The following is a 26,981-nucleotide window of genomic DNA, read 5'->3' as shown; positions in this document are numbered from 1 at the left end:
CTCAGCCCTCGGGGGCAATTTTTTGCAAAGCGCATGAAAATAAACACTGATTTGCTTATTTTGCTGAACAGTGCTCGATAGTTTCTCCTTCAAACAGCAGCTTTGTTCCTTAGTAGGTTGGTTTGCCTGCAGAAGGAGACTGAGAGGAGGGGGTCTGGTTCGGTGAAAGAGCATCGACATATGGAAGATCCGTAGGTCATTCCCCAGTTTTTCTGAGGGAGCTGGCATTGGGAAAGAGCCAGCTTGGTGTTGTGGTTAAATAGCAGTGGTCTCTGATCTGGAGAACTGCTTTTCATTCCCTGGTTCTCCTCCACATGCAGCTAGCTGGGAGACCTTAGGCCAGTCACAGTTCTTTCAGAGCTCTCTCAGCCTCACCTACCTCACAGGGTGTCTGTTGTGAGAGGAAGGGAAGGTGATTGGAAGCCGCTTTGAGACTCCTTTGGCTAGTGAAAAGCAGAAGAACAACAAGCTCTTCTTTCTCTTCTGAAGAGCAGCTGTCAGTTTTAGGATTAGGGTTAAAGGCAGCTTAATATTTTATAAGTGAGCCTGTGAAAGACTGATAGAAAAGGTGCCATTGAAAATCAAATGTGTGGCTCCAAATGAAGAAAAACAATTTGTGGGGAAACAAATTGAGATTGCTGTGTTTTTTCTTGGCAAAGATGAAGTCTGTTTCTTCATCCTTGCTTCTAGAAAGACCACTGATTATGAGATACCAAGTTGAGTAGCCGATTAACTCTGAAGGAAGGGTCGGTTCTTATTGTGAAGCGCCCTAAAGCACTGGTCCCCCAACATGGTGCGACTTCTGATTGGACGCTGGAGATTTGATCAGTCGCATGGATTCTTTTTTAAGGTTGTGCTGGAAACAGCTGCCACCCCAGCACAAGATCATTCACCCGTATGAAGGAAGGTAAACTGCGGCAGCCATTTTGTGGCTGGCTCAATTCATCCAGTGGCCATTTTATGGTAGTTATTTTGTGATGGTGCCCACAATCCTGTGTCAGAATTCCAACCGTTCCCCTAGGCTGAAAAGGGCTGAGTTAGCTGCTTAGTGTGGATTGGAGCTCAGAAAAATGTGGGTCATATGCATGCCAAAACATGCATAGGAAGCATCTGTCTTCTTCACTGCACACAGTGTTATCAACGCGGGGGCTATTGAAGCAGCGGAGTGGAAGCAGGCTGCAGACTCGAGCATCATCTCTGGATAGGGATCCAGCAACTAATCACCCCGCCCTTAGGCTATGCTCTGTAGCTCACAGCTAGTCCCTGGCACTCCCCTGGAGGCTAGCATCCCTGGACCTCTGTGGGGCAGAAGACTGCAGTCCCACCTCCCAAGCAGCCCTTTTCTCCGGGAGAATTGATCTCTGCAGTCTGATGAAGAGCTGCCCTTCTGGGAGATGCCTGGGTCCACCCTGGACGCTGGCATCCCTGGACCTCTGTGGGGCACAAGGCTGCAGAGTCCCCCTCCCAAGCAGCCCTTTTTTTCCAGGGGGACTGATATCTGTTGTCTGGAGATGAGCTGTCATAGCAAAATTCCCTCACCAAAACAACCATTTCCCCCTGGGAAGCTGATCTGCAGATGAACTCCAATTCCAGGAGGTCTCCAGGCTGCACATGGAGGTTGGTGACCCCTGGGTTAGGAATGTTCCTTGGAGTTTGGAGGTGGTGTCTCATGAGGCCAGGGGGTGGGTAGGAGAAGGAGTAAAGGCCCCATGGGACCACCAGCCCCATGGGACCCAGAGCAGACCAACCAAGTTTTATTCAGGGTATAAGCTTTCATGTACATGCACACTTCTTCAGACACATTGATTTGGACCCATCTAGAGACACTGAAATAGAAATTACCAAACCATACATACAGGGAGAGGGTGATCAGCAAATCAGCGTACAACATGATAAAGATGTTTAACTGATGAAAGGACCAAAAAGGAAAAACAAACATAGTTTATATGGTCACCATTTGTTTGGGTTTAATTCTGGGGGGAAACAACAAAGCAATTAAATATACCAAAATTATAGATTGATGTGTAAATGTACCTTCTTTAATTGTGGAACACTGAGTAATTCACTGGGCCTGTCCATCTCCTCTTAAACATTGAGGTAACTAACAGCATCCTTTCTTTAAAGTCAGGTAATTGGTTGTACAGTGTTAAGTCTCCTCTGTCACAAACCTTCTTGATGAGAATACAGATGTAAGGACTGAATGGGGATTAGCATATGTAGTGAAATAAGAAACCAATATCCCTGTTAAGTCCGAAGGGGGTCTGTGTTATTTATTCTGAGTGTTGCCCTTCAGCAGTTTCTCTTTCTGGTCTGTTCCTTTCAATAAAACAGCTACTTTGAGGTTACCCATTGAACGTCCTAGAAGATTGAGGTATTTTCCTAAAGGTTTCTCAGTCTTGTAATTCTTGATATCAGATTTGTGTCTGTTTATTCTTTGCCACAGGGTTTGACTTGTTTGCCCGATTTAGAGAATGGAAGGGCATTGTTGGCATTTAATGATTTTATACAGTGTTATAAGATGAGCACTTTTACTTATTTACACCACTTATTTATTTACACCACAAGATATTTTGTCCCCAGCTCTGCCCTAAAGAGCACTACAGTCAATGGACCAAAATTTGCTTAGGGTCCCTGGCCCCAAAGAAGTGAGACGGGCCTCAACCAGGTCCAGGGCCTTTTTGACCCTGGCCCATGCCTGGTAGAAGGCTCTACCAACTGAAATTAGGGCCCTGCGGAACCTAAATCAGATCTGCAGGGCCTGTAAAACTGCTATTCCACCAAGCTGGGGGTAAGGCTGGGAACACAACACCTATAACACCAAATGGGCTGGCCTTCCTGCGGAAGCATCTGCCAGGAACATAGAAAGAAAATCCATCCACCTAAAAATGAAACCCCTCAGAGACTGAAATTGAATCAGGAAGATATATGGTAAAAAGATTTGAATTGTTTTAATTTAAATCAACATGTGCTTTTAACCTATTTATGATGTAATTTATTTGATCCCCCTCTGAGCTTCATGGGAAGGGTGTGCTAGCAAAATAAAATAATAATCAAATTATTATTGCTGTAATGTTATTGGAATTTCATATTTTTTTGATTATATTATATGGATAGGTTTATTTTAAACCCTAAGAGCTGCCTGAGTTAAGGATGACATATAAATGAAACAAGGAAACATCGTGATATTGTGTTTTAATTATGTTTTAATGGGGTCTTATGGGATTTTATTGTACTTATGAATTTTTGTAAACCACTGTGAGACATTTGAGAGCAGTGGTATATAAATATAAATAAATAATAATAAATCTCCAGGAATTCCTCAGGGTGGAGGTGGCAGCCCTAAGCACCATCAGAGTGGGCTGCACATGTTCTGCAGAATCTATGCTACAGATTTAGAAACTAGTTTATGCCTCCTATTGAATGTGACCTTTGCATTTGTCAATTCACATAATGGGGAACCCCTTTCATTTTTGGAAAGGAGTAGGCGAGTAACCCAGGACTGTGGCTTCCACGCTGAATGTTGGAACTGTCGAAACAGGCTTCTCCTTGAGGCCAGGCCTTGTCAAAGACTTTAGGGGGTGAACAATATAGTTGCTTTTCCTTCTCTCCCCTCCCTCTGTTCCTGCCTTCTGAATTATTAACGGCTCGATTCTGCTGGCTCATCTCTCGAGCTGACGTCAGCTCTGGTGCAGGCCTCGCTCTCACAGACAGCCCCTTTCAGGTAGGTGAGGGGTGAAAGAAAAAAACCTCTGTTACCCAGCAACATGAAGACGCAAGGTAGCCTGGGAAATTTCTTGTAGTGCCCATTTGTTCTGAATGGACCCCATCATCCATCAAGATTTGCCCTCTCCCCCTTTACCTTAGCCTGTCCTCATCTCTCTTGCATGTAAGAGCTTCACTACTTGGGCCTCTCTCTCTCTTTGCAATATTCTTATTTTTGTAACTAGAATTTATCCGCTCCTTTGTTTCTTTTCTAGTGTGATCTTAGTTTCTAGTGTTTCTTTTCTAGTGTGATCTTTATATCTTCTCTAGGCATGTCTTTGACTGACTTGTTTGATCTCCATGCATTGTAAAAACAAGAATAATTCTTTGCCAAGTAACAAAAATAGTTTGGGATATGTTTATGTATTTATTTACATCCTGCATTTTTCTTTAATGGGGGACCCAAAGTGGATTACATCATTGTCCTCTGTTTTATCCTGTCAACAATCTTGCGAGGTAGGTTAGGATGAGAGTGTGCAACTGGCTGGAGTGTTCGTCTGTCTGGAGCAGTGGAAAAGAGTGAGACCGGCATGTTGGGACAAGAGGCAGAACTGAACTGAGAATCCCCGGGGGGGAAAAACAATTTATATACCATCATGAACAATGGATCTTCATGCCATTGGTCAGTTTCGGCTTACTTTCTGTGAAAGAACACTTGCATAATTTTATGGTTGGGGGGTCACCACAGCATGAGGGATTGTATTAAAGGGTCACGGCATTAGAAAGGTTGAGATCCACTGGACTAACAGGACTATCCCCCATGGAAAAAGTGCCTTCATGTATTTTGAACAAGTCACTCCTGCCCTTATATCTATACAAGTAAGTATCTAAGTTGCTCAAAAGGCAAGAGCCAAAATACAGTTTAAGTTAAAGCACTTGATTTCAGTGGGAGAAACATAACCATATGCCAGGGTATATTTTGAAAAGCAAAAAAGAGGGCATATTTTCAGGCTGACTACTTCAAGCAACTGATCAAGACAACAAAGCTCATTTTAAATATTTAAGCTAGTGATAATTGCTATTAGCCATTCCTAACATTCCAACCATAAAAAAGGATGTTTTCACCAGTTTTTTTAACGGCATCTTCCCCAAGATACATCCTTTTAAAAGAAGGCATCCCTACCACATACCTAAAAATGTTCCAGATATCACAAATGATTCTGAGCAAGTTTAAACATTAGCTACCTCTGAAGGTGTCTTGCCTCTATTTGGCCACTAATGTTTAGAGAAAAGTAATGGTGCCCCCAGAACCTGCATGGGTAAAATGGCAAGTTTTCTTCAAGCAATCAATTCTCCATCCCCCGTCTTTCTGATCATCTTTTTTGGTTTCCAACGAAGATGGACTATATATTTTTCATATGGCATGGCTGCCAGGCAGGAGGCCTTCAGAGGTAGTTTGCCATTGCCTGCCCCTGTGTCATGACCCTAGTCTTTGGAGGTGACCCTTCCAAGGACTAGTTAGGAACGACCCTATAGATGGACTGGTGGTTCTTGACATTGGTGCCACATGTCATTCCATGCATTTGGCCTTAGGTACCTGCTGGCACAAGCTGGGCGTGCCCATGTACAGCTGGCACCTGGTGAGCTTCCTGAATTACAACTGCACTCTAGACAACTGGAGTAATTTACTTTGACGAAAATGGCCACTGTTAAGGGTGACCTTGCTGAGCTCACTCCTCTCTCAAAATTCTCCAGGCTCCGCCTCCCAAATCCCCAGTAATTTCCCAACCCGAATTGGGCAACCCTAGGAGGGCGCCAGAATGTTGCTTGCCTACAACTTGTTAAATACTGCTAGAAATGTGAAAAGGGTCTCTGATGAGGCCACTAAGGGAGGGCAACGAAGACCACAATGCCCAGAACCCTTTGCGAATATTCCTTTTTCCACCCTCTCTCCCTCTTCCCGTCTCTGTTCTTGAACAGCAGGTGCATCAGCTGCAGGGATGCTCTGAGAGAACAAGGCGCATGCGCAAGCGCTAGCTAGCTAACTCCGCGCGCTGCGGCCGTTAAGCATGGAGAGCGTGTCGCGCCGCTCTTGAGGGGAAGGCAGCGTTAGCGGGGGCTCCGCGCGTGCGTGCTGCTGCGGCCACCTTGCGGGGGGGGGGGGCTCGTTGCGTTGCGCGTTCGGGAGGAGCGGGGGCGTGTCCAACCAGGAGCGCCGAGAGGGCGGAGAGGGCTGGGCGTTGCCTAGCAGCCGAGGGACGTATATAAGCGGCCGCCCAGCCGTTGCTCTCCCCGTTGGACGCTTGGAGGGTCTCTGGGTCGGACTCGTAGGTGAGGCGAGGGTGCGGCCGCTTGCGGGCGGGCGGGAGGGGCAGGTGTGCAAAGGGGCGGCTGAGGTAGGGGGGAGGTCTGGCAGGGCGTCTGTCTCCTGAGGGGCGGACCATTAAAACGGGGAGGGTGGTGGTGGTCCAGTTGGTGGCTAGCTGGTCCCTTGCCAGCTGGAGACCCTCCGTCTGGCCACCCCTGATGCAGTCCACAGCGGGCTCTCGGGCTGCAAAATGGTGGGTTGGCTTATTTGCAAAAGAATCCCTTCATTGGGGGATGGAGCAGCAAGAGAAATGCCTGGGGTGCTCAGTGCTCCCTTCATCCTTCTCTCTCTCTCCTTGAAATCGGCATAGGGTGTGCATACTTGTCCTTTCCTCTGTTTAGGCCTCAAAACAACCCTGACAGGTAGGCATTTCTCTTCTGCTCCCCTTGCTCCTTCCTTGACCAGCAGACGCTTGGTCTCTTCTTTTTCCGTTTTTGGCCTGACGGCTGCCCTGTTAAACGGGCTAGGCTGCCCGTCTGGCCCATCCAAGGTCATCCAGTCAGTGCTACCACAAGTAGGGAATTGAACCCCGCTTCTCTTAGCTGTGGTCCAGCACCCTGACCACTTTTGTGCTGTCTGGGGTGGATGCGGTGGATTTTTCGTTTTTGACTGGGGAGGATGCAGAGCGCTCAAGTCGTCTTCCACAACAGACCATTGCGGTCTTACGATGAGCAGCTTGATATGTTTCTCTGCGGCACTGCCTCCTCTCCACCCAAGTTTTACCTAGGGGAAAAAAATCCCAGAGGTTAAAAATAGAGGCCTCTAGATGTGGATAATTTAAGGTGCTACAGGTTAGGCATTAAGGTGGTTTGTGATACCTAAATGGAAGAGAGTGTAGGTGATTACTGAGGAAGTGTGTGTGGTGGGAAGTCTTTGTGGATTGGGAGTGGTAATTGCTGGGGGAATAGTGTCAGGTATGGGTTTGATAGTCTCTGACTTTTTCTGGAAGAACGCAGCAGTTTTGGGGAAGAGAAAGGTTCCATTAACCTTCATAGGACGGATGCCCTGAGGAAAACATTGGGAATATGAGAAAGCCTCCTCTCATTCAACCCCCTTGCACCAGAGGCAAGAGAAGGGGGAGAGAATGATGCAGATTCTTCTGGTGCCTTTTTTGGGGGGGAGGGGGGTCGTCACTGGGCTGTGGAGTTCTCCAGCAACGGAACTGCGTCAGGGAAAATGACTGGAGACCCAGTTTTGGACAATCCCATCTTATAGGACGGAGAGTTGTAGATGGGCAGTGCCTGTCTGCCTCTTACGCAACAGGAACACAGTCGCATCCCTTCGTCATCGTTTGTTACAGGGGGCTGCTGCGAGAGAGCAGATGCTGCGTTTCTCTCACAGCATCTAAAGGCTTAGCCTGTTTGGCTGCTTCTGTGGGGGTAGGGGTAGGGGTGGGGGTGGGTGGCTGAGGAACACTAATCAGAGCTTCCCGCAAATCAATTTGGGGGAGAAAAATTACTGCCCTCTGCAGCAGTGGCAATTTCAGGTGAGAAATGAGGCTTGTTTGTATACCGACTCAATGGCTGTTTATTTTAATTTTGGGGCACCTCTCATGTGGATAAAGAATCCAGACCCTTGTTGCCTAATATCGAGTCCCGTATCACTTGCTGGTTGCACAGATCTGTTGCGCTTCTATGGCTGTTGCTTTGGCGAGATTAGTGATCATGGTAATCTTCTGCGTGCAAGTAGGCACGTTCCAGAGACCAGCTGGTGAAAGGGAATCGAGATTCTCTCTTCTGGACTGCCGGAATTTAAAATCTACTTCTCCACCAGTGACAAAGCTATTAAGAAGAGGATTAACCTGGTTCTTACTTCTATATAAAATACGGTGTTTTTTTTTCCTCCAGAAGGAGTACATTCTAGGCTAAGAATACACGGTTATGTCCCATCTTCACAAAAATTTACTTCTGAAATGTTCTGCAAGCCTCCACTGCCCTGATGCACTGTAGCAAGCTGTTATCTTTCTCTCTCTCCATTGTGTTCTGCAAGAAGCGAGCAAGAGAAAATACAAGTCGGGTTAAAATTGAAATACAGCAGACTTCCTGCCTAGGCTATATGGAAGCCAGAACCAGAATAATTAGGGGAAGAAAGTAGCAAATGCGCCAGCTAGAACTCCATATCTGAAATGTTACTGCCTTCACTGTATAGTAGATGCTATGGCTAGAAATCGACAAGCTTATTGCTTGATCTTACGCAGAATTAGGTGACCTAAACTCTCGGAAATCAGTGAACTTAGGTGCACTTAACTACTTGTAGCACCAGAACGCTAGAGGCGTCTCTTGTGCCTCTGATTGTCTCCCAAGGTCACACAGCCGCTGCACCAGGATACAAGGACTGTACAGCGTTCCAAGACAGCGCCTACGTGCCATGGCTGCTTTGGGCTGGGTTGCGTTGTCCAATATAATCTTGTGTGGTTTGGCGCTTTGCTCCTGGCCACTGAATGTCACTGCAGTGTCTGGGATGGCCACAGTCCTGAATCTGTCTAGTCTTTCTGTCCTGATTGGGGGCTAATGGAAATGAGGCAACAGATGCAATTTAATGCAGCGAATGTCAAATCAGGTTGAGATGAACATTTGCCTCGGCAGTCTCCTGGGGCTGTCTGTCTGGCATAAGTGGAACATTCTGGGAATTGCAAGACTCTTAATACATAGATTGAGATTCTGCATATATATTGCATATATTCTGCATATATATTGATATAATTTCCCAGATACGGGAAATCAACCCTATCTGTTTCTGCAGTATCAGGTTCCTTAAAGTATATGCTGTTGCAAGAAGGGCACAGATTACAGACCTTATGGAGAATGTAAATTGTTGTGAAAATGTGCTAATGCGTAAAAGGTAACAAAACCTTGAGGGAGCTGCCAGTGGCCTGAGAACAGTGATTCTGTACACAGAGATATGTACATGTGTCCAAGGTACTGCAGAGGTGAGCTGGCTGTGACGAAATAAAATGGCTTCTACTTTGATGCTTTGAGTTTGCATCTTTCTAATAAACCGGTGAAAATGCTGCGAGTGTGACTGCTAAAATGAAATGATCTTGTCATAAGACCTCTATGACTCTGCTAAGAGACAGATCTGTTTTTAAGTGCAAAATAAATGGGAGGATTATTTTACTAAATTCCTGTTGGGGTCACTCTGGGATTGCTCAAGTGGGCAAAATGGCTACCTTGATTATATATAACGAATGGTTTCAGAAGCAGGAAGTGGGGTTCCTGAGATTCGTCCCTTTGGGAATACATAATAATAACTATTTGGTGGTCCCATAATAACACCATTTGGTGGCTGATAGAGTTGTATGCTGCAGTGCGTCTGGCATTCTGCTCTCTCAGAAGGAGTTACGGTTTGCTTTGGACAGGCAGGTAAATGGAAAGGCTTCCATATGATGCCTTGGAATTCAAGATCTGACTTAGAAGTCATATGCCTACACCTTCCCAATTGACACTTCACATTGTCCTCTGCATTTTGGAAGGCCACCAGGTAATCATGTTTTTACAGATGAACTGGTGTGTGGCATTGAAGTGATCTTGCCCAAGGTCAAAATTGTGAAATGTCAGAGGTTGGGGATATATGACAATTTGGAACCACTAAACCGCCTTTCTCGTTGAAGGTCAAGTCAGTTTACAGAATACAGAAATCATCAGAGTAGAAATCAAAGCAGGGGTATCAAGTTATCAAGAGGAAAACTGAATCTAGATAATATTTCCCCTTTCATATTAAACTTTTCCCAGTTACTCATAAGTCCTAGCATGCTCAGGAATAGAGACATCTCTGCTCCGAAGTTTGACCTCAGTGGTTAGAGGAATTTTTTTACATTGCTGGGAACTGTGTTTCTAAAAGTAGCTGTAGTTTAAATGGAAAACTAATTATGCTCAGGCCGTTGACTGAGGAGGGCAAAGTGCCTGATAATCTAGAATTCTGAAGATGCTCAGGTAGCATATACATTAAGAACATCTTGCTACTTGTAGCATACAGTAGGCTGTAGTTAGGACTTATAAATAGTCTACGAGAGTACAAATAGATATCTCATAGATTTTTTAAGTCTCTGTTTTAGATGTCACATGTGTGAGTCAGCAGAATGTAACAAAGTTACAATTATCCTGCTAAATGCATGGGAGGTGGCTCACTAACACACAAAAACAGATGATTATGTAAGAATTTAAATTTTGATGCTGTCTTCCCTTCCTGTTCTGTTATGCAGTAGCCACTAAGCAATGTACATGTGCCTTGAGGCATAAATGGAATCGCTGTGGTGCAATCTTAAGCAAGAGTCTGAAGGGCCTAACTTAGTTTAGAGTTGTGTCTCAATTAATAGTTTAGCTACTCTAGTATTTTACCATGTCATCCAGGGCAAAACTGCCATTACTTTAAGACCAGGAGACTACATGCTCAGGCTGTTGAAGCCCAGAAGTTAAGCCTAAACCCAAAAGGCCTAGAAATGGTGATTGGATTGGTGATCCCTAAATTAAATGCTTCTATAAGGACACTGTTCAAATTGGCAAATTTCCAGTGAGAGTTTTCAGTGGGCTGCAAGGCTGGCTCTTAATGGAGGTGCTGTAGTGGGAGTGGGGAACCTTGCCAACAGTGCTGATTAGATTATTGTTCATTTGAAGATTAACAAAGTGGGCTGATAATGTTTCCAGACTCTGTAATTTTAGACTATGTCCCTACAGCCAATCACTACCCCTACCCAGTAATGATGAGTAAGATTAACAAATGCATTTTGCAACAAAGCTCTAGACTACAGAATCACTTTTGCTTGATTTTCTTTTTGCGGTTATTACATTAATGACATAGCTGCAGGCTTTCATTGTGGAAATCCACCTTTATTGGTTGTAAGTCAGCCTACAGAAAGAGTCAAAAATTTCCTTCTTGTCCAGTTATACCATGAGCCATACTACTCAATGATACAATAGCTTCAGCTTGGCCAATGCCATTATGATCTTATGTTCAGATATATGTTCTCTATAAAGGTTTGCTTGAGACAAAAATAAGATCTCATAATTTTTATATATTTGGAAACCAAAGATCTCATAAATATTGAGACCTGCTATGATCTTTCTTTTGAAATGATGAAGCTTTTCTGGGGAAGTATCAGCCCATAAATGTTCTGATGTCCTAATCAGAGTATACTTTGACTTCTAAAGTACTCCATATTAATTTCATGTCCTAATAGCAACAAATTCTTAAATAGAAATTTGATAAGGAAAAATGGAATCAAGTATGGGTCATGTTGTATTCGAATAAGTGTGTGTGTGTGAATTATTTTTAGGGGGTAACACTTGGGCCCATTATGCACGGAGTGGAAGGTCCGCATTCGGGGTGGAACAGTGGCAGCTAAAATCACCAATTATGCACACTGCTGGTGGCAACCGGGCGCAGAGTCAACGTATGCTGCCAAAAAAGCTGCGTTAGTGAGATGCGGAATAAAGTGGAGCTTCCCGGGACCAGGGTGCAACCAGAAGCAGCTCCGGAGTAGCTGTGTGTATAATCGGATGCTCTGGGTTTTGCCGTCGTTACGTTCCGTCCTGTGCATAAGCGGTTTGCTTCACTTCTTCCTCCTCCACATTCTCCCTGCTGCCGTTTCAGCGGCTGTGCATAATAGGCCTTGTACCATGCTATATTTTCAGATTTTTCACATCTTTTAAATTTAAATACAAGAACCAAAGGCACTGAAACTCTATGAACTGTGAGTTCAGTGGGCTCAGATTGGAAAAACACTTTCCTAGGACTTCTGTTGATATAGAACATTCCAAACTGTATTGTCTGCCCTGGATTTGGTTGGTCGGAGGTCTTTTCTCACAGATTGTAACTGCCCCAAAAAATCACTGGGGAAACCTCAGTTACACAGTATCTCTCTTTGACATCACTTGTACTACTTGATAGTTTTATAACAGATTAGCAGTTACAGCGTCATCACACTGTGATAGGAGATGCTTTAGCTTTTGATTTGACTTGCACAGCCAATCAGGTGAATTCAGAATTTGATTTTTTTAATGGATTGTTTTGCAGATGTGTAATCTTTCTCTCTAGTGTGTATACTCTCACAATTCCTAGGAGAAATTATGTCAAAAACATTAAGTCACAACTTTAAAACTGCCCAACTTCTCCAGTATTATGTCTACAGTGGCATTTATTCATGGTTGCTAATTTTGAGCAAATGATTCTGACCTACATTTCTGTACACATTCTGTACTGTCCAGGACAGCCATCTTGGCATCCGATTGGCATAACAGCTTTCAAATTTGATGGCTATAAAACTTAACTTCTCTGTGGACTGTGGGGGGGGGGGGCTTCAGTTTGCATTTTCCATCATTTTCCAAGGAAGCAATGTGTTACCTGTATGAGGGGAACTAGTTCTCTTTTTGGATGTTACGGTTGTTTCTAGTGCAAGAACTGTGAAGTTTCCTAGTGGCCATCTTGTGACTAAACCAATTACCAGGTGCGCTTCCCGAGCTGGTGGTTGAGCCTCTTTTTCTGACTGATTCCTGATGAACACCAGGATTTCATCCGTGGAGTGTAATGCAAGAACCAGCCTTGAAAGGGAGCCCAAAAAGGCAGAAATGGTTGGAGGGGAGGAATCTCTTTGAATGCCTACAGCCAGTTTAGTTGTTTGTTACTCATGTTTTAAGTGTCTTGAAATCCTCTTTCAGTATTTCTAGGTAGAGAAAGAGTAGATAGGTCAGCCAGCAAAATGATGCAGCGCAGTAACTCCGAAATAATGGATCAGGCAGGCACATCAGTTAGTGTCAAAGTTTTCAGGTAAGCAAATTTCTTGAAGGTTTTCTGATTTGATTTAAATGTAGCAACTTTCTCCATTAACTGATACTACTGCTAGTAAGACATCTTTTGAATTATAGCCACATACTCCAAGAGTGTCAGTGAGCATTCCAGTTCACAGTAACTGATATTCGTATTCCATGTGTTCAGAGGTTTTATAAAAGAATGGGCATGTCTTAAGAGCAGAAGATCAGCAGTGGAAATGACTGCTTAAGGAAGTGGTGAGCTCCCCCTCACTGGCAATCTTTAAGCAGTGGCTGGACAGATTCTTCTCCTGGATGCTTTAGGCTGATCATTCACCATGGGGTTGGACTAGATGGCCTGTATGGCCCCTTCCAATTCTATGATTTTATTATTCTAAAATGGAATATGCCTTGAATCCCCCAGAAAGTTCTATATCTTAGATTTTTCACCTTTTTGAAGCTGTGAGCACTTTTAGAATGTTGACAGCAGGCAGTTGGCACAACAAAATGGCTGCCACATAGGCTAGATCCTATCATAGAACATGGGGAAGTTCCATGAAATATTGGAACATTCCAAGCCTGTGATGGAAACAGCTCTTTCCACATGGGTGTTCTCTGCAGGCACAAATGTAATGTCTCCTGGGTTGTTCAAAAGCAACTTCTACATAAATAGAGTGAAGGCCAGTTCTTTTCTTTGGAGAAGAAGTAAGTGGGCATCAGGGAACATAATAGTAGATGCCAAGGTGAACACAGGACACTGTTGTATACATTGAAAAGGAATCCAAAGGAACCTCTCCCAAACAAGCACTGAAATATTATGAAATCTAAATTAAAAGACAAACATATAGTTTAACAAAATTGGAAAATATTCCAAACTGTTTCTGTCTTCTATAGATCAAGGGCTTTTTGTATTGAGGTTGTTGATGCAAAGCAACTGAAAATAAAGCCACTGTTAGCCTAGGCTGAGGCGTATTAGGCAAATCCAACTGTTTTGGTTTACAGCTGCTTTGGTCCAGAAGTAAGCATCAAAATGTCCAGTCCATTTGGTCCAGAACCAAATGACACAGCATGCTCACCTATTTGCCTCAGAATCCGTTCCTTGATTACTGTGCAATACATCACAGCCCCTGATCTTGAAAGGCTTTCCAGGAGACAGAAGCAAAACAAATAGCTTGATCATTCATGATCAATCTAAAAGTGACTGATGGCCGTATTCTTCACTTTCATTCAGAAATAATCCCCCTTACACTCAGAGCTATTTGTAGTCCAGTCCTATGTATTATGTCTGTTAAATTTAGGGCTATTACCTTGGGGATACTTTCTTGGCAAAGGTGCAGTCTAATCAGTGGTATCTCAAATACCACTAGGATTAAGTCACTGGCCTCCTAGTTCTTTAATATAATTGTGTAACTCAAAAGTTCCCGATAAAGGGAATGGTCTGTTATCCCTGGCTGAAATGCTCATTTGTTCACTTCAGACTTAGGCTCTTTTCCAGTTTAATGACAATGGGGTATCTGCCCTATAAACATGCCCCATAGTTTATCAGCAACATGCTCAGCTCATACAAATGATATTGTGTGTGTGTTTTACCGAAATAGCATGATGACATGCAGTGGTGGCTTTTTCAACAAAATGGACATGGAGGAAGCATTATGGTCTTGCAGAGGTAACCTGGTAGGTTGTATGTCGAAAGTCTCCTGATTTAACCCGAGGGCAGCAAAATCTGCTGGAGGGTATCTTCTCCTGCTAGCATTCTTACTCCTACTTCCCTTTTCCAGACTTGAGATCAGCGAAGGTTCTCCTCCAAAGATCTCTCCGGAGCCAGTAGCTTCCCCACAAGCAGAGCCTGAGGCAGAAGCACAGCCAGAGCCAGAGCCAGAGCCGGACGCACCACCGCCGCCTCCTCCACCGCCGCCCCCTCCCAAGCGAATGGCTGAACTAGCAGTTGGAATCAATGGGTGAGAACTTTTGCTGGGGCTGGGTATGCCTCAGTGATGTAACGGCTGATCTTCAAAGTGAGGAAGGGGTTCTTATTGACGAAGTTGGAGAGAATCAAATGAGTAACTTCTTTATTTTGTCTTTGTGTCTACGGCTTTCTCATTCTCCACCTTTGGGAACGCTTCTGGCATCGGAACGTCTGCTGAGGAAGCGCTACATGTCTGCTGTAGCTCCCCTACCAGTGCAAAGGGCCTGTTCTATTATTTACTTAATGAATTGATTATATTTTTAGGCTGCTCCTCTCTAATGGCAATCTAAGGATTTAGATTTAAATCTAAATTAAAAGTCAGTATATAAAAGAGAAAACTTATTACATTTAGAACAGTTGATAAAAGACAAACATCCTCTGGGGAACAAGTGGAATCAGATAAATAAAACCCAAATCAGATTTTAATGAGAGCCTTGGCCTCAGCCTTATGCCTGGTGGAAGAGTGCCATTTTGACAGTTCTGAGCGGGGCTGGATCTCCACTGGCAACTCATTCCACCAGGCCGGAGCCAGGGCCAAGAAATCCCTGGCTCTGGTCGAAGCCAGACCCACTTCTTTGGGCCTGGGGATCTCCAACAGGTTGGTATCAGCTGAGAAGAGCACTCTTTGGGGGGTATACTCAGAGAGGTGGGCCCCAAGATATGCAGTTTCTGAACTGCGTAAGGCCTTAAAGGTTATTTAAGGGCAGTCTTTTAGGGCAGGGGTAATCAACCTGTGGTCCTCCAGATGCGCATGGACTACAATTCTCATGAGCCCCTGCCATAATTTGCTGGCAGGGGCTCATGGGAATTGTAGTCCATGAACATCTGGAGGACCACAGGTTGACTACCCCTGTTTTAGGGCCTTAACACATTCCACAATTGATGTGGCTGCACATTTCAGGGAAGAACAATCAAGCTGTTTTTTGGCAAAGTTACCTGTCCTCTCTTTGAATAGAAATATTGATCTATTTACATTATTTGTAGTCCACCTTTCTAACTGGGACTCAAGGCAGATTACACAAAGCAATTCAATACAGTCAACCGGACGGACATTAAGGAAGCAGTGAAACAGGATTTGAGTTGGGAGACCAACCAGAAATGAACACAAAGCAAAACCCAGAGTTGAAGCGAAGCATAAGTGTTAACACGACATATTAAAGGATGCAAGACTATGCAATAGAATCCCGCTTACAGCAAACTACACAAAGTAGTACAGATCACAGTCCCAAATAATTTGGCTAAGTAACCTTGTGAATTGTTTTGCATTGTGCTGTCCCAGGATTTTCTGGAACTTCTAGCATGCTATTTCTTGCATGCACTGTTAAAATTGTTTTGATCAGTAAAAGGGTGTTGCATTTGATGCAACATTTGGGGTCTCTCCTGCATTGTCTGTTAAGGTGGCTTCAGCTTGGTTGAAATGGGCCTTTTAGCTAAGGTAGCCTTCATTGCCATGTGGAGAAAGCCTGTTCTGGTTCCATCTGTTCTTGTTCCATCTAGAAGGACCTGAGGGCCTTCCTATGGCAACAGATTTGCTTCTTCCTTTTGCAGCTTTGGACGCATTGGACGCTTGGTCCTCCGAGCCTGCGTAGAGAAAGGGATCAAGGTTGTGGCTGTCAATGACCCTTTCATCGACCTCAACTATATGGTAAGACTTAGTTGCGGGATGGCTGGACTCTGGAGCTTCTGAGCAAACTTGTTTAATTTTGTGAGTGACAAACCAAAGATGAAGTGGTATTTGTGCATTTGATTTGTATCCTGTCCTGCTTCATGTGCAAGAGTAGAATAATAGAATAATAGAATAATAGAGTTGGAAGGGACCTCATGGGTCATCTAGTCCAACCTCCTGCACTATGCAGGACACTCACATCCCAATCGCTCATCTACTGTAACCTGCCACCCCTTTGCCTTCACAGAATCAGCCTCTCCTTCAGATGGCTATCTAGCCTCTGTTTAAAAATTTCCAAAGATGGAGAACCCACCACCTCCCGGGGAAGCCTGTTCCACTGAGAAACTGCTCTAACTGTCAGGAACTTCTTCCAGATGTTTAGATGCAATTTCTTTTGAATTAATTTCATCCCATGTCATGTCACATGGTCCCTCCCCATGCAGTGTGGCATCCAGGGCACTTGTCATACATAAATATAGCATCCCTTGTGTGTATGTATGTGTGTGTGTGAGTGGACTGACTAGCACCATCCGTTCACAAGAAAGGACTGTACAGAACTTTGAGCGCTAGCCAGAGAATACAGAAGCGATACCATCTGTCCCGCTTAATGTGGTTTTAGCTAGCTCCTGTTTGTTTCCTTAGGTTTACATGTTCAAGTATGACTCTACTCATGGGCGCTTCAAAGGTGAAGTTCATGCTGAAGGTGGCAAGCTAATTGTGAATGGGCATAAGATCTCTGTATTTCAGTGGTAAGTGGCCATCTGAGAGATGCTGTCCTGACTCTCAGCATTGCTCCCCTTTGAGTTGTTCTGTGTCTGGAATGATTTAACCTTCAGTTGTGTCATTGATTTTAAATTGAGCACAAAACCGCCCCCAGAAACCTGCACCAAAAATGAATATGTGTTCCTTTGAGTTACATGTATCTATTTACATATTTACAGAGTTCTCCACTGACAAGTAGGTCCTGTTCTCTTGTGAGTATTTAAAATACTCACACCCATTCAGCAATAGTGTTAGAATGAAGCAGAGGACAGGTAGGTAGACGATTGGATCAAAGTTGGGGAATATCCAGGTTCAAATTCCTACAAGGGAAGAAATTTGAAGAGGAATGATGTATGCTGCTCATATCTTCCCGGAAGAGATTAAAAATGTAAAACCACCTCTTATCCTTAGGATAGCTTTTGGCATTTCTGCAAGTCCCCAATGAATCCTTTGGAGGCAAATCTAATCCTGTATGTTGTCTTAGTCTTCCTAGTGCTGTTGGTTACAAAGTCAGCCTTTCAGCCTCTTCACAACAGCTTTTATTTGTTACTCTCATAACTGGCTTGTGGTGGGTTATAACAGTCCATTAAAAACCCCATTAAAACCCATCCGGACATTCATCAATACAGAACAGACTGCTAAAACAATTAAAAACCATGGCGGTCAATAACCCACTAGCCCCTCAAAAATCTAATACAGGAGTGAGAGGAGGGAGTGCAGATCACATGGTGGGTGCTTATGCTCTTAACATTGGGGGGGGGGAGTCATCAGATCTTCCTTGCCACGCCGGCCCCAACCGTAGACTGGGCGGAAGAGCTCCATTTTGCAGGCCCTGCGGTTTAATCAATATGGCCATACCCAAACTGTTCTAGCAAGAAATTTTTAGACATTGTCTTGTGGGTTGGGGTTTGGGGATGGTGTGGGATTCAAGATTATGCCCATCAGCTCCCACATGCTGCTGTCCTTCCTCTTCATGCACCCCCCTCACCTTTGGGCATGGCCATGTTCCTTAATCTTTGGAGGATAGTTCATAGCAGCCCTGATGAGGCTGGAAAGGCAAATATTACTTTGCCTGGCTGCAGTTGGCCTGCTAAGAGTACTTGGTATTGTGAATCAAAGACTCCAGCATTGGGTCCTTGGTAGTGTGCATGAGAGAGCAACTATTCAGTCTCCCAGCTGCATGAGTCCTCCTCACTGACATATCCCTTGGCTATAACATCTTGTCCTAGGCTAGAAGTATATTATACACATAGCTTCTAGCCAGAAATGTTAGTAAATCTTAACATGTACTATTGGCATGTAAACATCAACACAATAAGCTGTAATATCAAAAGGTTCATTGCCAGAATCTATTATTCTTCAACCCATGCAGTGTGAATGTTTCTCCACAGTGGTGTTATTTCCTTTCAGCATAACTTGCCACTGGCTTTGGGCTGATTTTCAATCAGTATGTTTACATAGCTCTTCTTTGGCCCCTAATTTCTCTGCAGTCGGATTACTGCGCTCATACCAGCCCAAGATAAGGGCTTAATTATGGCTCACCAACTCAGCGGAATGTCATAGGGCTGAAAGCTTTCAGCTTATGCTGGAAGAAAATAACACGGTTGTGGAGAGACATTAGCACTGCATGGGTTGAAGAAGAAAAGGTTCTGGTAACGGACCTTTTGATATTATAGTTTATTACGTTGGTGTTTACATGCCAATGGTATAGAATCTTTTTTCCCTTATATTATATTGTGCTGTACTTTCGCAGTTATGTGACATTAACTCTTAACCTGCATCCTGATGCTTCCTTGTCACTTGACAGGGCCAGGGAGATATGCAAGATGTTGGGGCATGGTACTAGGTGCAGTTACAGAGGAAACAGGTAGAAACAATTTGGGTGACTGCCACATGTGGATTGCAGAGCCTGCTTCCAGCTTTGTTGGAAGTAGTCTCAGCAATATTCTTTGTAGTCTCATAGCGATATTCTGTCGGGACTACAGAGAACCCCACTAGTGCAGAAAGCAGCAACATTTATTCAGTGACGATTGTTGCTTTGTAATTCTAAGTCAGGAAGATCATAGAGCCAGTTATGCAGGCTGTGAAGATGAAGGCAGTGAATGCACAGGTTGGTCAAGGGTGGTGTTTTTTCCTCTTTGCAATGTCAAGTTATGGTGCATGGGTACATGGTCAGTCTTCTGGATCCAAGCAGTGGCCAAGTGACCCGCCTGTGGGTAATGATGTGCATTTTTATGTTGTACAGCATGAAACCCAATGAAATCCCTTGGGGTGAGGCAGGAGCTCTGTACGTCGTAGAATCAACCGGCGTCTTCCTCTCCGTTGATAAAGCTTCGGTAAGTTTATGGCTTACCCAGAAATGTCAGCAATTTGAGTGTCTTTATGAAGCTGTGGTGGGCTCCGCAGTAAATGCTTTGCTTCCGGATCCATTGGCACAAATCTCAGGAGCGTATAAGAAACAGCCTTCTTATTACTTTGCCATCTCTATGCATCGCTCTGTATTTTGGGCACACCTCCCCCCCCCATACACACACAACAGGAGCTCAAACAAAGTCTGAATTCAGAAACTAGCTTTTACGTGCAAAAATCTCCTTCCTTCTGCTTGGTCCACTCTTGCTTTGAGTTGGAGGAGCGGCATCTCCTCTCCAGCTCCTTTTTGTCTGCCGGGGGGCGGGGATATTTCTGCCTTAGCCCCCATCATTCATTTTGCATTCTGCATCATGATTGACTCCCTAAACCCTGCTCTCTTTCTACAGGCTCATATCCATGGTGGGGCCAAGCGAGTAGTGGTGAGCGCTCCATCCCCTGATGCACCTATGTTTGTGATGGGAGTCAATCATGAGAAGTATGACCCCTCGAGCATGACTATTGTGAGGTGAGAGGAAGTAATTCTGCTTTGTAATAATCACTTCAAGGTCAAGGGATTCAGCGAGAGGCAGGAAAAGGAAACGGAACTCTGGCAGTCTGCTGGATTGGCTTCCTGTGTGCTGGGTTGCCGGCATCTTAGTCGGTAAACAGTCAAGAGTTTGTGCAAGCACCAATTCATGTCTGACCCTTGGGGCGAAGCCCTCTAGCGTTTTCTTGGCAGACTCAATACAGGGTGGTTTGCCATTCCCTTCCCCAGTCATTACCATTTTACCCCCCAGCAAGCTGGGTACTATGTGAGTGGCACAGAACTCCTTTAACCCTTTGAGGGGCATGTTGGCTCATCTGCTTTTGGAGAATTGTACAAACGTCTCCCCTGATGTTCTGATGATTTGATGCCTGGAAATGTGTCAAATCCAGGACTCTATGTCATTGGGATAATTTCAGTACTCCACAAATGAGGTACAGGCCTCCCTGATTCATAGAGGTAGTGAGATTGTTAGAGCCTTCTCACATGACTTAGAGACGTGACAGCTGGTAGTACATGCAGCGTAAGGTCCTCTGGTTACTAGAGAGAAGTGTTCTTCTCCCCCTTTGGTTAACATAAAGTCTTCCACTATAACTGGAGAAATCCCAATAATGTAGAAATTCCGACTTCTTTCTGTGGTTGAGCTGGTTTTGCTGTTCTGATGATGGGCACAAGCCCCTCCCACTCCTTTTCGCAGTTTAGTAAAGGCGATAAAATAGAGGTTTTGAACGTTGGTTGGGTGACGAGTCAGTTTTGTCTTCTGCTTGCCTCCTAGCAATGCCTCCTGCACCACCAACTGCTTGGCACCATTGGCCAAAGTCATTCATGACAACTTTGGCATTGTCGAGGGCCTCATGGTAAGACCAACACCTTCCATGTAAGATCAGAACTTGTGACTATGAACAGATCCCTCTCCTTTTGGGCAAGCTCTTCCTTCATTCCCCGGTCTAGAAGAAACTGCTTTCAGTGACCTTTTTCCTGCCCTAATCCAGTAACCCAAGCAAATGAAATAATTTTCAAGCTGGCAATGGCAAATGCACAGTTTATTCCCCTATAAACAATTCCTCAAACTTCCAAAACATCAAAACAAATTCCTAGGTATTTTTTCCATCTTCAGTATCTTCGTCAGTGATGTAAATACTCCTTAACCTTTAAAAATAAGTCCTCTTTAAATGCATTCCTGTCATATTTCAGACGGATCTAATCTTGATCCTATGGGAATATGTATGTGGTTTAATCTGCCGATGTTTCTATAGTATCCACTATACAGAGGTCTACAAATCTTAGCATCACCAAGTGTAAATGCTCTTTAGTAGTGACCCCATAGCTACGTGTTTACATCACTGATGAAGTTACCGAAAACGAAAAAAATACCTAGGAATTCATTTTGATGTTTTGGAAGTTTGAGGAATTGTTTATAGGGGAATAGACCGTTCATTTGCCATCGCCAGCTTGAAAATTATTTCATTTGCTTGTATTACGGCTGACAGGTGATTTGTTGACTAATCCAGTAACCTGCATAGATCCCTTTAGCAAAGAGTTACTACTTGAGCTCTTAAATACCTTTACCTTAAACTTGGGACCAGAGAGTTAAATCAGCTGAGCGTGCAGCTCGGTCTTCTGGACTGCTGCTAAACAAGTGCTGCTCACGTTATCCTAAAACTCATATCTGTAAAGAGACTGTCACTCGTTCATGGCAAATCTGTGCAGAAAGATTACTCAGTGCCAGAAGTAGGTTTTGAAATTGTTTCCTGTTTCTTGTTCTACTACAAGCTGGCTCCTCTTGCTTGCAGACCACCATTCATGCCTACACTGCTCCTTAGAAGATTGTGGATGGTCCCTCTGCTAAAGTTTGGTGTGATAATTCTCCTTATTTTATTTATATTTTGTTATTCTTTTAAATGTTTACAACTTGAGACCCCCTTGTAGGGAAGCGTGATTCTTCCAAATAATATAAAGTATGAACCAAACAATAGCCACCAAAACAGGTTCTGGATAAACTGTATAATTCTACTAGGGGCCAAGCCTGTTGCATTCAGGAATACAGCAGGTGCTAGATTAGGGAGGTGGAGTGGAAGAACTCTGTGGGCGGCCTCCCCCTTGCTCCAGGACTTGGAAAGGCTGCAGGCAAGTGTCAGGGAACTCACCGGCAAGGGAACTGCAGCCTCCAAGCCTCAGAGGGAAGTGGAAGGAGGAGGGGGGTGGTCAGGTGGGGGCCAGTGATTGGCTGGCTGCTGGACAGACAGGCAAGCCAGTTGGAGGAGGAGGCAGTCAGGGGCGGGCAGCTGCCCTGACTGGGTGTTAAGCGCTGATTGGCATTTAAGCCATGAGACCAGCTCCTCCTCCAAGGCCTTACCAGATATATATAGTGGAACAGATTCCCTGTTTTCAATTTTTCTTCTTCATATACGATGTCCAGCCTGGCTCAAATCTTCTGGGAGGTTTTCTAACAGGTCACAGGCTTCAAAAACCTCACTGACAGAAGTCAGTTTTGAAAACGTCTCCTGTTTCTTGTTCTACTACAAGCTGTCTCCTCTTGCTTGCAGACCACCGTTCATGCCTACACTGCTACTCAGAAGACCGTGGATGGTCCCTCTGCTAAAGCTTGGCGTGACGGCAGGGGCGCCCACCAGAACATCATTCCAGCTTCCACTGGTGCTGCAAAAGCTGTGGGCAAGGTCATCCCTGAGTTGAATGGGTATGGGCCATACTTCCTCCTTGGGTACCCAGGTTGGAAAAGCATTGTGCCTCTGTGGTATTCCTCACTATGTAGCCCCTGGAAGAGGCCCCTCGCCGGAAGCCACATATTGCTAATGGTCCATAGCGCTTCAGTGTGGCCATGGAGCAGAGTAAGAAGCACTTCACTACCAAGGACTCTGCTTGCGGAGTCTATTGCCGAGTCTGCCTATCAGGGCATTTCCTTCCAAACCATCCTGCCTTTCTTAAAAGAGCCAATCACTCAAGAAAGCTAATCCAATCAAAACAAGTAACTTGCTTGTGCCTTCAGAGAAATGCCTGAGAGTATTAGGATGCTTGCAGTACTAAGGGCCTGATGTCCAGGTGTGCGGTAGAGTTCTCCCGGGTGTCGGTGTTGCTTGCCACTTTGTTGGTGCTCCAAGTGTCTGAAAAGAGATTTGTCAATGGCTCCCAGCAATCCTTTCTGCTTATATCCTTACATCGCGTTTACTGGATTCCTCCGTAGGAAACTCACTGGAATGGCGTTCCGTGTGCCGGTGTGTGATGTTTCAGTGGTTGACCTGACCTGCCGCCTTGCCAGGCCAGCCACCTATGCCCAGATCAAAGAAGCTGTCAAGAAGGCATCAAAAGGCCCCATGGCTGGGATCCTGGGATACACAGAAGATGAGGTAAGCAGCACCCGGGCATCTTGAGGAGATCCTCCCAGGTATGACATGCTATGGAATGACGTTACCAGGTCAGCCTGATGGGTGAATTTCTTTAGGAATTATAACTTCTCTCCAGTCTGCAGAGATCGGTTCCCCTGGAGAAATTGGGGGGCGGACTCGATAGCGTCACATCCCTGCTGCGTTCCCTCTCCAAACTTAACTTTCCCCAGGAGCCACTCCCAAATATCCAGGAATTTCCCAAGCTGGAGTTGGCAACTCTGTTATCAGATTTATCTGGCTGCTGTTGGCCTGACTTTTTCTAAAAGGCATGCCCTTTGCTTCAAAGTTGGGAAGTTTCATCTTTGTTGTAGCTCGCATAGTACGTCCTTCATCAAACTGCATTTGAATAGATGGCGTCTTTTCTTATGTATAAATATTTTAAAGTTAGATATCTTAAAGTTAGATACCTAGTCTACCCCCCCCCCCTTCACCCTCAATTGAAGGAACTTTAAACTGCTTTTTGCCATATAAATCCTGTTAGCGATTGCTTAGAGCAGGGGTAGTCAAACTGCGGCCCTCCAGATGTCCATGGACTACAATTCCCAGGAGCTCCTGGGAATTGTAGTCCATGGACATCTGGCCGCAGTTTGACTACCCCTGGCTTAGAGAGCTCACTAGGTTAGAGCCAGCTTGGTGTAGTGGTTGGGAGTGTGGACTTCTAATCTGGTAAGCTGGATTTGATTCTGCACTCCCCCACATGCAGCCAGTCACCCACAGCACTGATAAAGCTGTCCTGACTGAGCAGTAATATCAGGGCTCTCTCAGTCCCACCTCCCTCACAGGGTGCCTACTGTGGGGAGAGGAAAGGGAAGGTGAATGTAAGCTGCTTTGAGACTCCTTCGGGTAAAGAAAAAACAACTCTTCTTCTTTGAGGCTGTGCAAAGTCTCTGGCAAACCGGTCTACCCAATTCTCAGTTTGGGGCCCTTAATCAGCTTCCTTCAAATGTCACAAAATCTCACCCCTTTGCTTTTGAGCAGGTTGTTTCGACTGATTTCATTGGTGACCATCGTTCCTCTATCTTCGATGCTGGAGCTGGGATCTCCCTTAATGATAACTTTGTGAAGCTCATCTCTTGGTAAGTTCTTGTGGGAGGGCTGGGGGTGGGTATCCATCTGGTGCTTTCTGGATCCTGTTCTTCCACACTGTAATGAGTGTGCAGTGCGTGCCTGATTCATCAAATAAGCATCCAGAAGGTAGCCACATGCAAGGGGATTAATGTCACTAGACATTTGTATGGTTCAAGGTCAGGATTCCAGTGGGCTGATCCAGATCCCCAAGGTGTTCGGAGCATCTGTTCTATGAGGAAAGACTAAAGAGTCTGGGACTTCATAGTTTAGCAAAAAAAGATGACCCGGGGGGGGGGGGGGGAGGGAGGGAGGGAGGGAGGGAAGCAGGGGGCAGGGATGATGCAGGTTTATCGAATTATGCATGGGATAGATTCAGGGAATTTGTTCTCCCTTTCCCATAATGCTGTAATTCAGGGGCTCCCAATGCAATTAATGGGTCCTAGTTACCGAACAGGCAAAAGGAAATGCTACTTGACCCAAGGAGGGATTAAATCATGGGAAGGCCATGCCCTCTTTATGCCATATATATATTGGCTGTCCAGGACAGCTGTTTGTAAAACAAGATTCTGGACTAGATGGAACCCTGGTCCGATCCGGGAGGACTGCTGTTAATTTCCTCCCCTTTTGGATGCTGTCAGGAATGACAGATTTGCAGAATTTAGCCTTTTGGGACGTACGCAAATGGCTTTACTGTTTCTTGCTTTTGTCCCTCAGGTATGATAATGAATATGGCTACAGCTGCCGTGTAGCAGATCTCCTGAAGCATATGTACAGCAGGGAGCACAACTGAGCGCTGCCCACCGTCTCTGTCCCAGGCTGTCCGACAGAGTGGCCTCAACACCCCTTTTAGTCCATAGGTTTGATCTCCCGGCCAGTTCGACGTTTCAACCACAGAACCCAGAACAACTGCACCTTTCTCTTTGTGTCACTGTAAAGCTTTGTGTACGTACATGTGAATGTGAGTCCTGCTTACCAGAGCAGCTTGTACAAGCCTCTAAACTGTAGTGAAAGACATATGCACCAAATTCCCCCAAGAGGAGGAGGAGAAGGAGAGTCTGCCCTCTGGGGTTAAGCATTGGTTTGTGTGGCTGTAGTCTCCTCAAGATCTTGCAAGTGTTAAAATAAAACCACTGAAGTTTACGTGAACCCTGGCGTATTGGCTCACTCCCCACCCTGCTCAGCCCGAATGCTGCTGCTGAAGTTCCCTCCACCACTCGCACCAGCGTCTGGGCCTGTCCCCTTTTCTGCCCGCCATTCAGATGGTGCCTTCTTGCTGGTCCAGGTACGAAAGAGCCAAGACTAGTTCAGAAGGAGGCAGGAAATAAATCGGAGATGGGCAGCTGCTGCTGGCTTGATTGGAGGTAGCTTGAGCATGGCCTGGACAGAATGGCATCATGCCTTATTTCTTACACAAGTCTTTGAAACAACTGTCTTTTAAAAACACACACACACCTTGCATGTCTTTCAACAGGGGATAGCTCCTAGAAAAGAGTTGTACTCCAAAAGACAATGTGTAATCAGGCAGTATATGCGTGGTACACAGAAATAGTTCCCAGTATGCATCAGGGAGGTTGGTTTGCCGTCAGACTCAGCCTGTGAGCTTCCAGAAGCAGCCGAAACAGAATGCTGGACTAGATGAATTTTTGGTCTGCATTTGGAGGCGTGGCTTGATCTATCTTGTTGTTATCCCAATTTTCCTACAGAGAATTGCCTGCAGAAAGATGCGTGTATGTTGCTGTCTCTTTGCTGTAAATCTTGTAACCCACCCAACAGCTATTAGAGGGCCTCTAACTGCAAAATAATTGCCTGCCTTGTAGTTAATCTATAGGTGAATCTTGCCTGACCTCCTGAGGTCACTTCACAGAGCTATTCGGTGGCTGTTGAGAGCTTTCTTAAAGTGCAGAGTCATGTCTCAGACAGAAAGGCCTCAGTTCTGGGCTCAGCCAGGGCGCATTTGCCCTTGCATGTGTCTCAACAGTGCCCATTGTTCAGCCTCCCTATCTCTTCACAAGTCGGAGGATCTGGCAAAAACAGTCCATGCCTCCAGCGGGGTGTGTGCGCTGTGCCCTGTTAACCCTTCAGAACCCATAACCTTTAAATCCTATGGACTTCCTGCACAGTCTAATGCTTGGATTTACCATAAACGTAGTCCCCAAGATTTGCAGTAGACTGAACTTGCTGGGTCCAAACCAGAAGGTGAGAAGCAGAAAGGGAAAGGGTTCTGAGCTGCTTTACGGTTCTCCGGAGTCCTCTGACTGGAACGCTTCAGAAAATTCAGTGTTGGAACTGTTGACTGAGCCAATGATAGCAAGGAAGAGCTTCTGTACGGGAGCAGCTAAGAGCAAGATCATTCACAGCTGTTGGGGAAATCAACACAGAGGCAAGGTTAAGATGCTACAGTAAGATAGC

General features: G+C 45.0%; 1 protein-coding gene across 2 annotated transcripts; it reads left to right on the top strand.

Annotated features, from left to right (window-relative positions):
• Positions 1-5,875: 5,875 nt before the first annotated feature.
• Positions 5,876-25,718, top strand: GAPDHS (glyceraldehyde-3-phosphate dehydrogenase, spermatogenic). 2 transcript variants are annotated; one of them, XM_077336939.1, is made up of 12 exons: positions 5,889-6,033; positions 12,724-12,832; positions 14,592-14,771; positions 16,328-16,424; positions 17,088-17,194; positions 19,453-19,543; positions 19,964-20,082; positions 20,876-20,957; positions 22,647-22,798; positions 23,303-23,465; positions 24,483-24,580; positions 25,287-25,718. In XM_077336939.1, exons 2-12 carry the CDS (start codon positions 12,765-12,767, stop codon positions 25,360-25,362), a joined length of 1,233 nt encoding a protein of 410 aa, XP_077193054.1. In that variant the 5' UTR covers positions 5,889-6,033; positions 12,724-12,764; the 3' UTR covers positions 25,363-25,718. The 2 variants fall into 2 exon arrangements, with proteins under 2 accessions (XP_077193055.1, XP_077193054.1); XM_077336940.1 differs by lacking the exon at positions 12,724-12,832 and having other exon boundaries at positions 5,876-6,033.
• Positions 25,719-26,981: the final 1,263 nt, after the last annotated feature.

This window comes from Paroedura picta, chromosome 5 (genome assembly GCF_049243985.1).
Source record: "Paroedura picta isolate Pp20150507F chromosome 5, Ppicta_v3.0, whole genome shotgun sequence".
Lineage (NCBI taxonomy): Eukaryota > Metazoa > Chordata > Lepidosauria > Squamata > Gekkonidae > Paroedura > Paroedura picta.
Note: the sequence above shows the minus strand (reverse complement) of the source record. Positions and strands in the feature narration are given on the sequence as shown.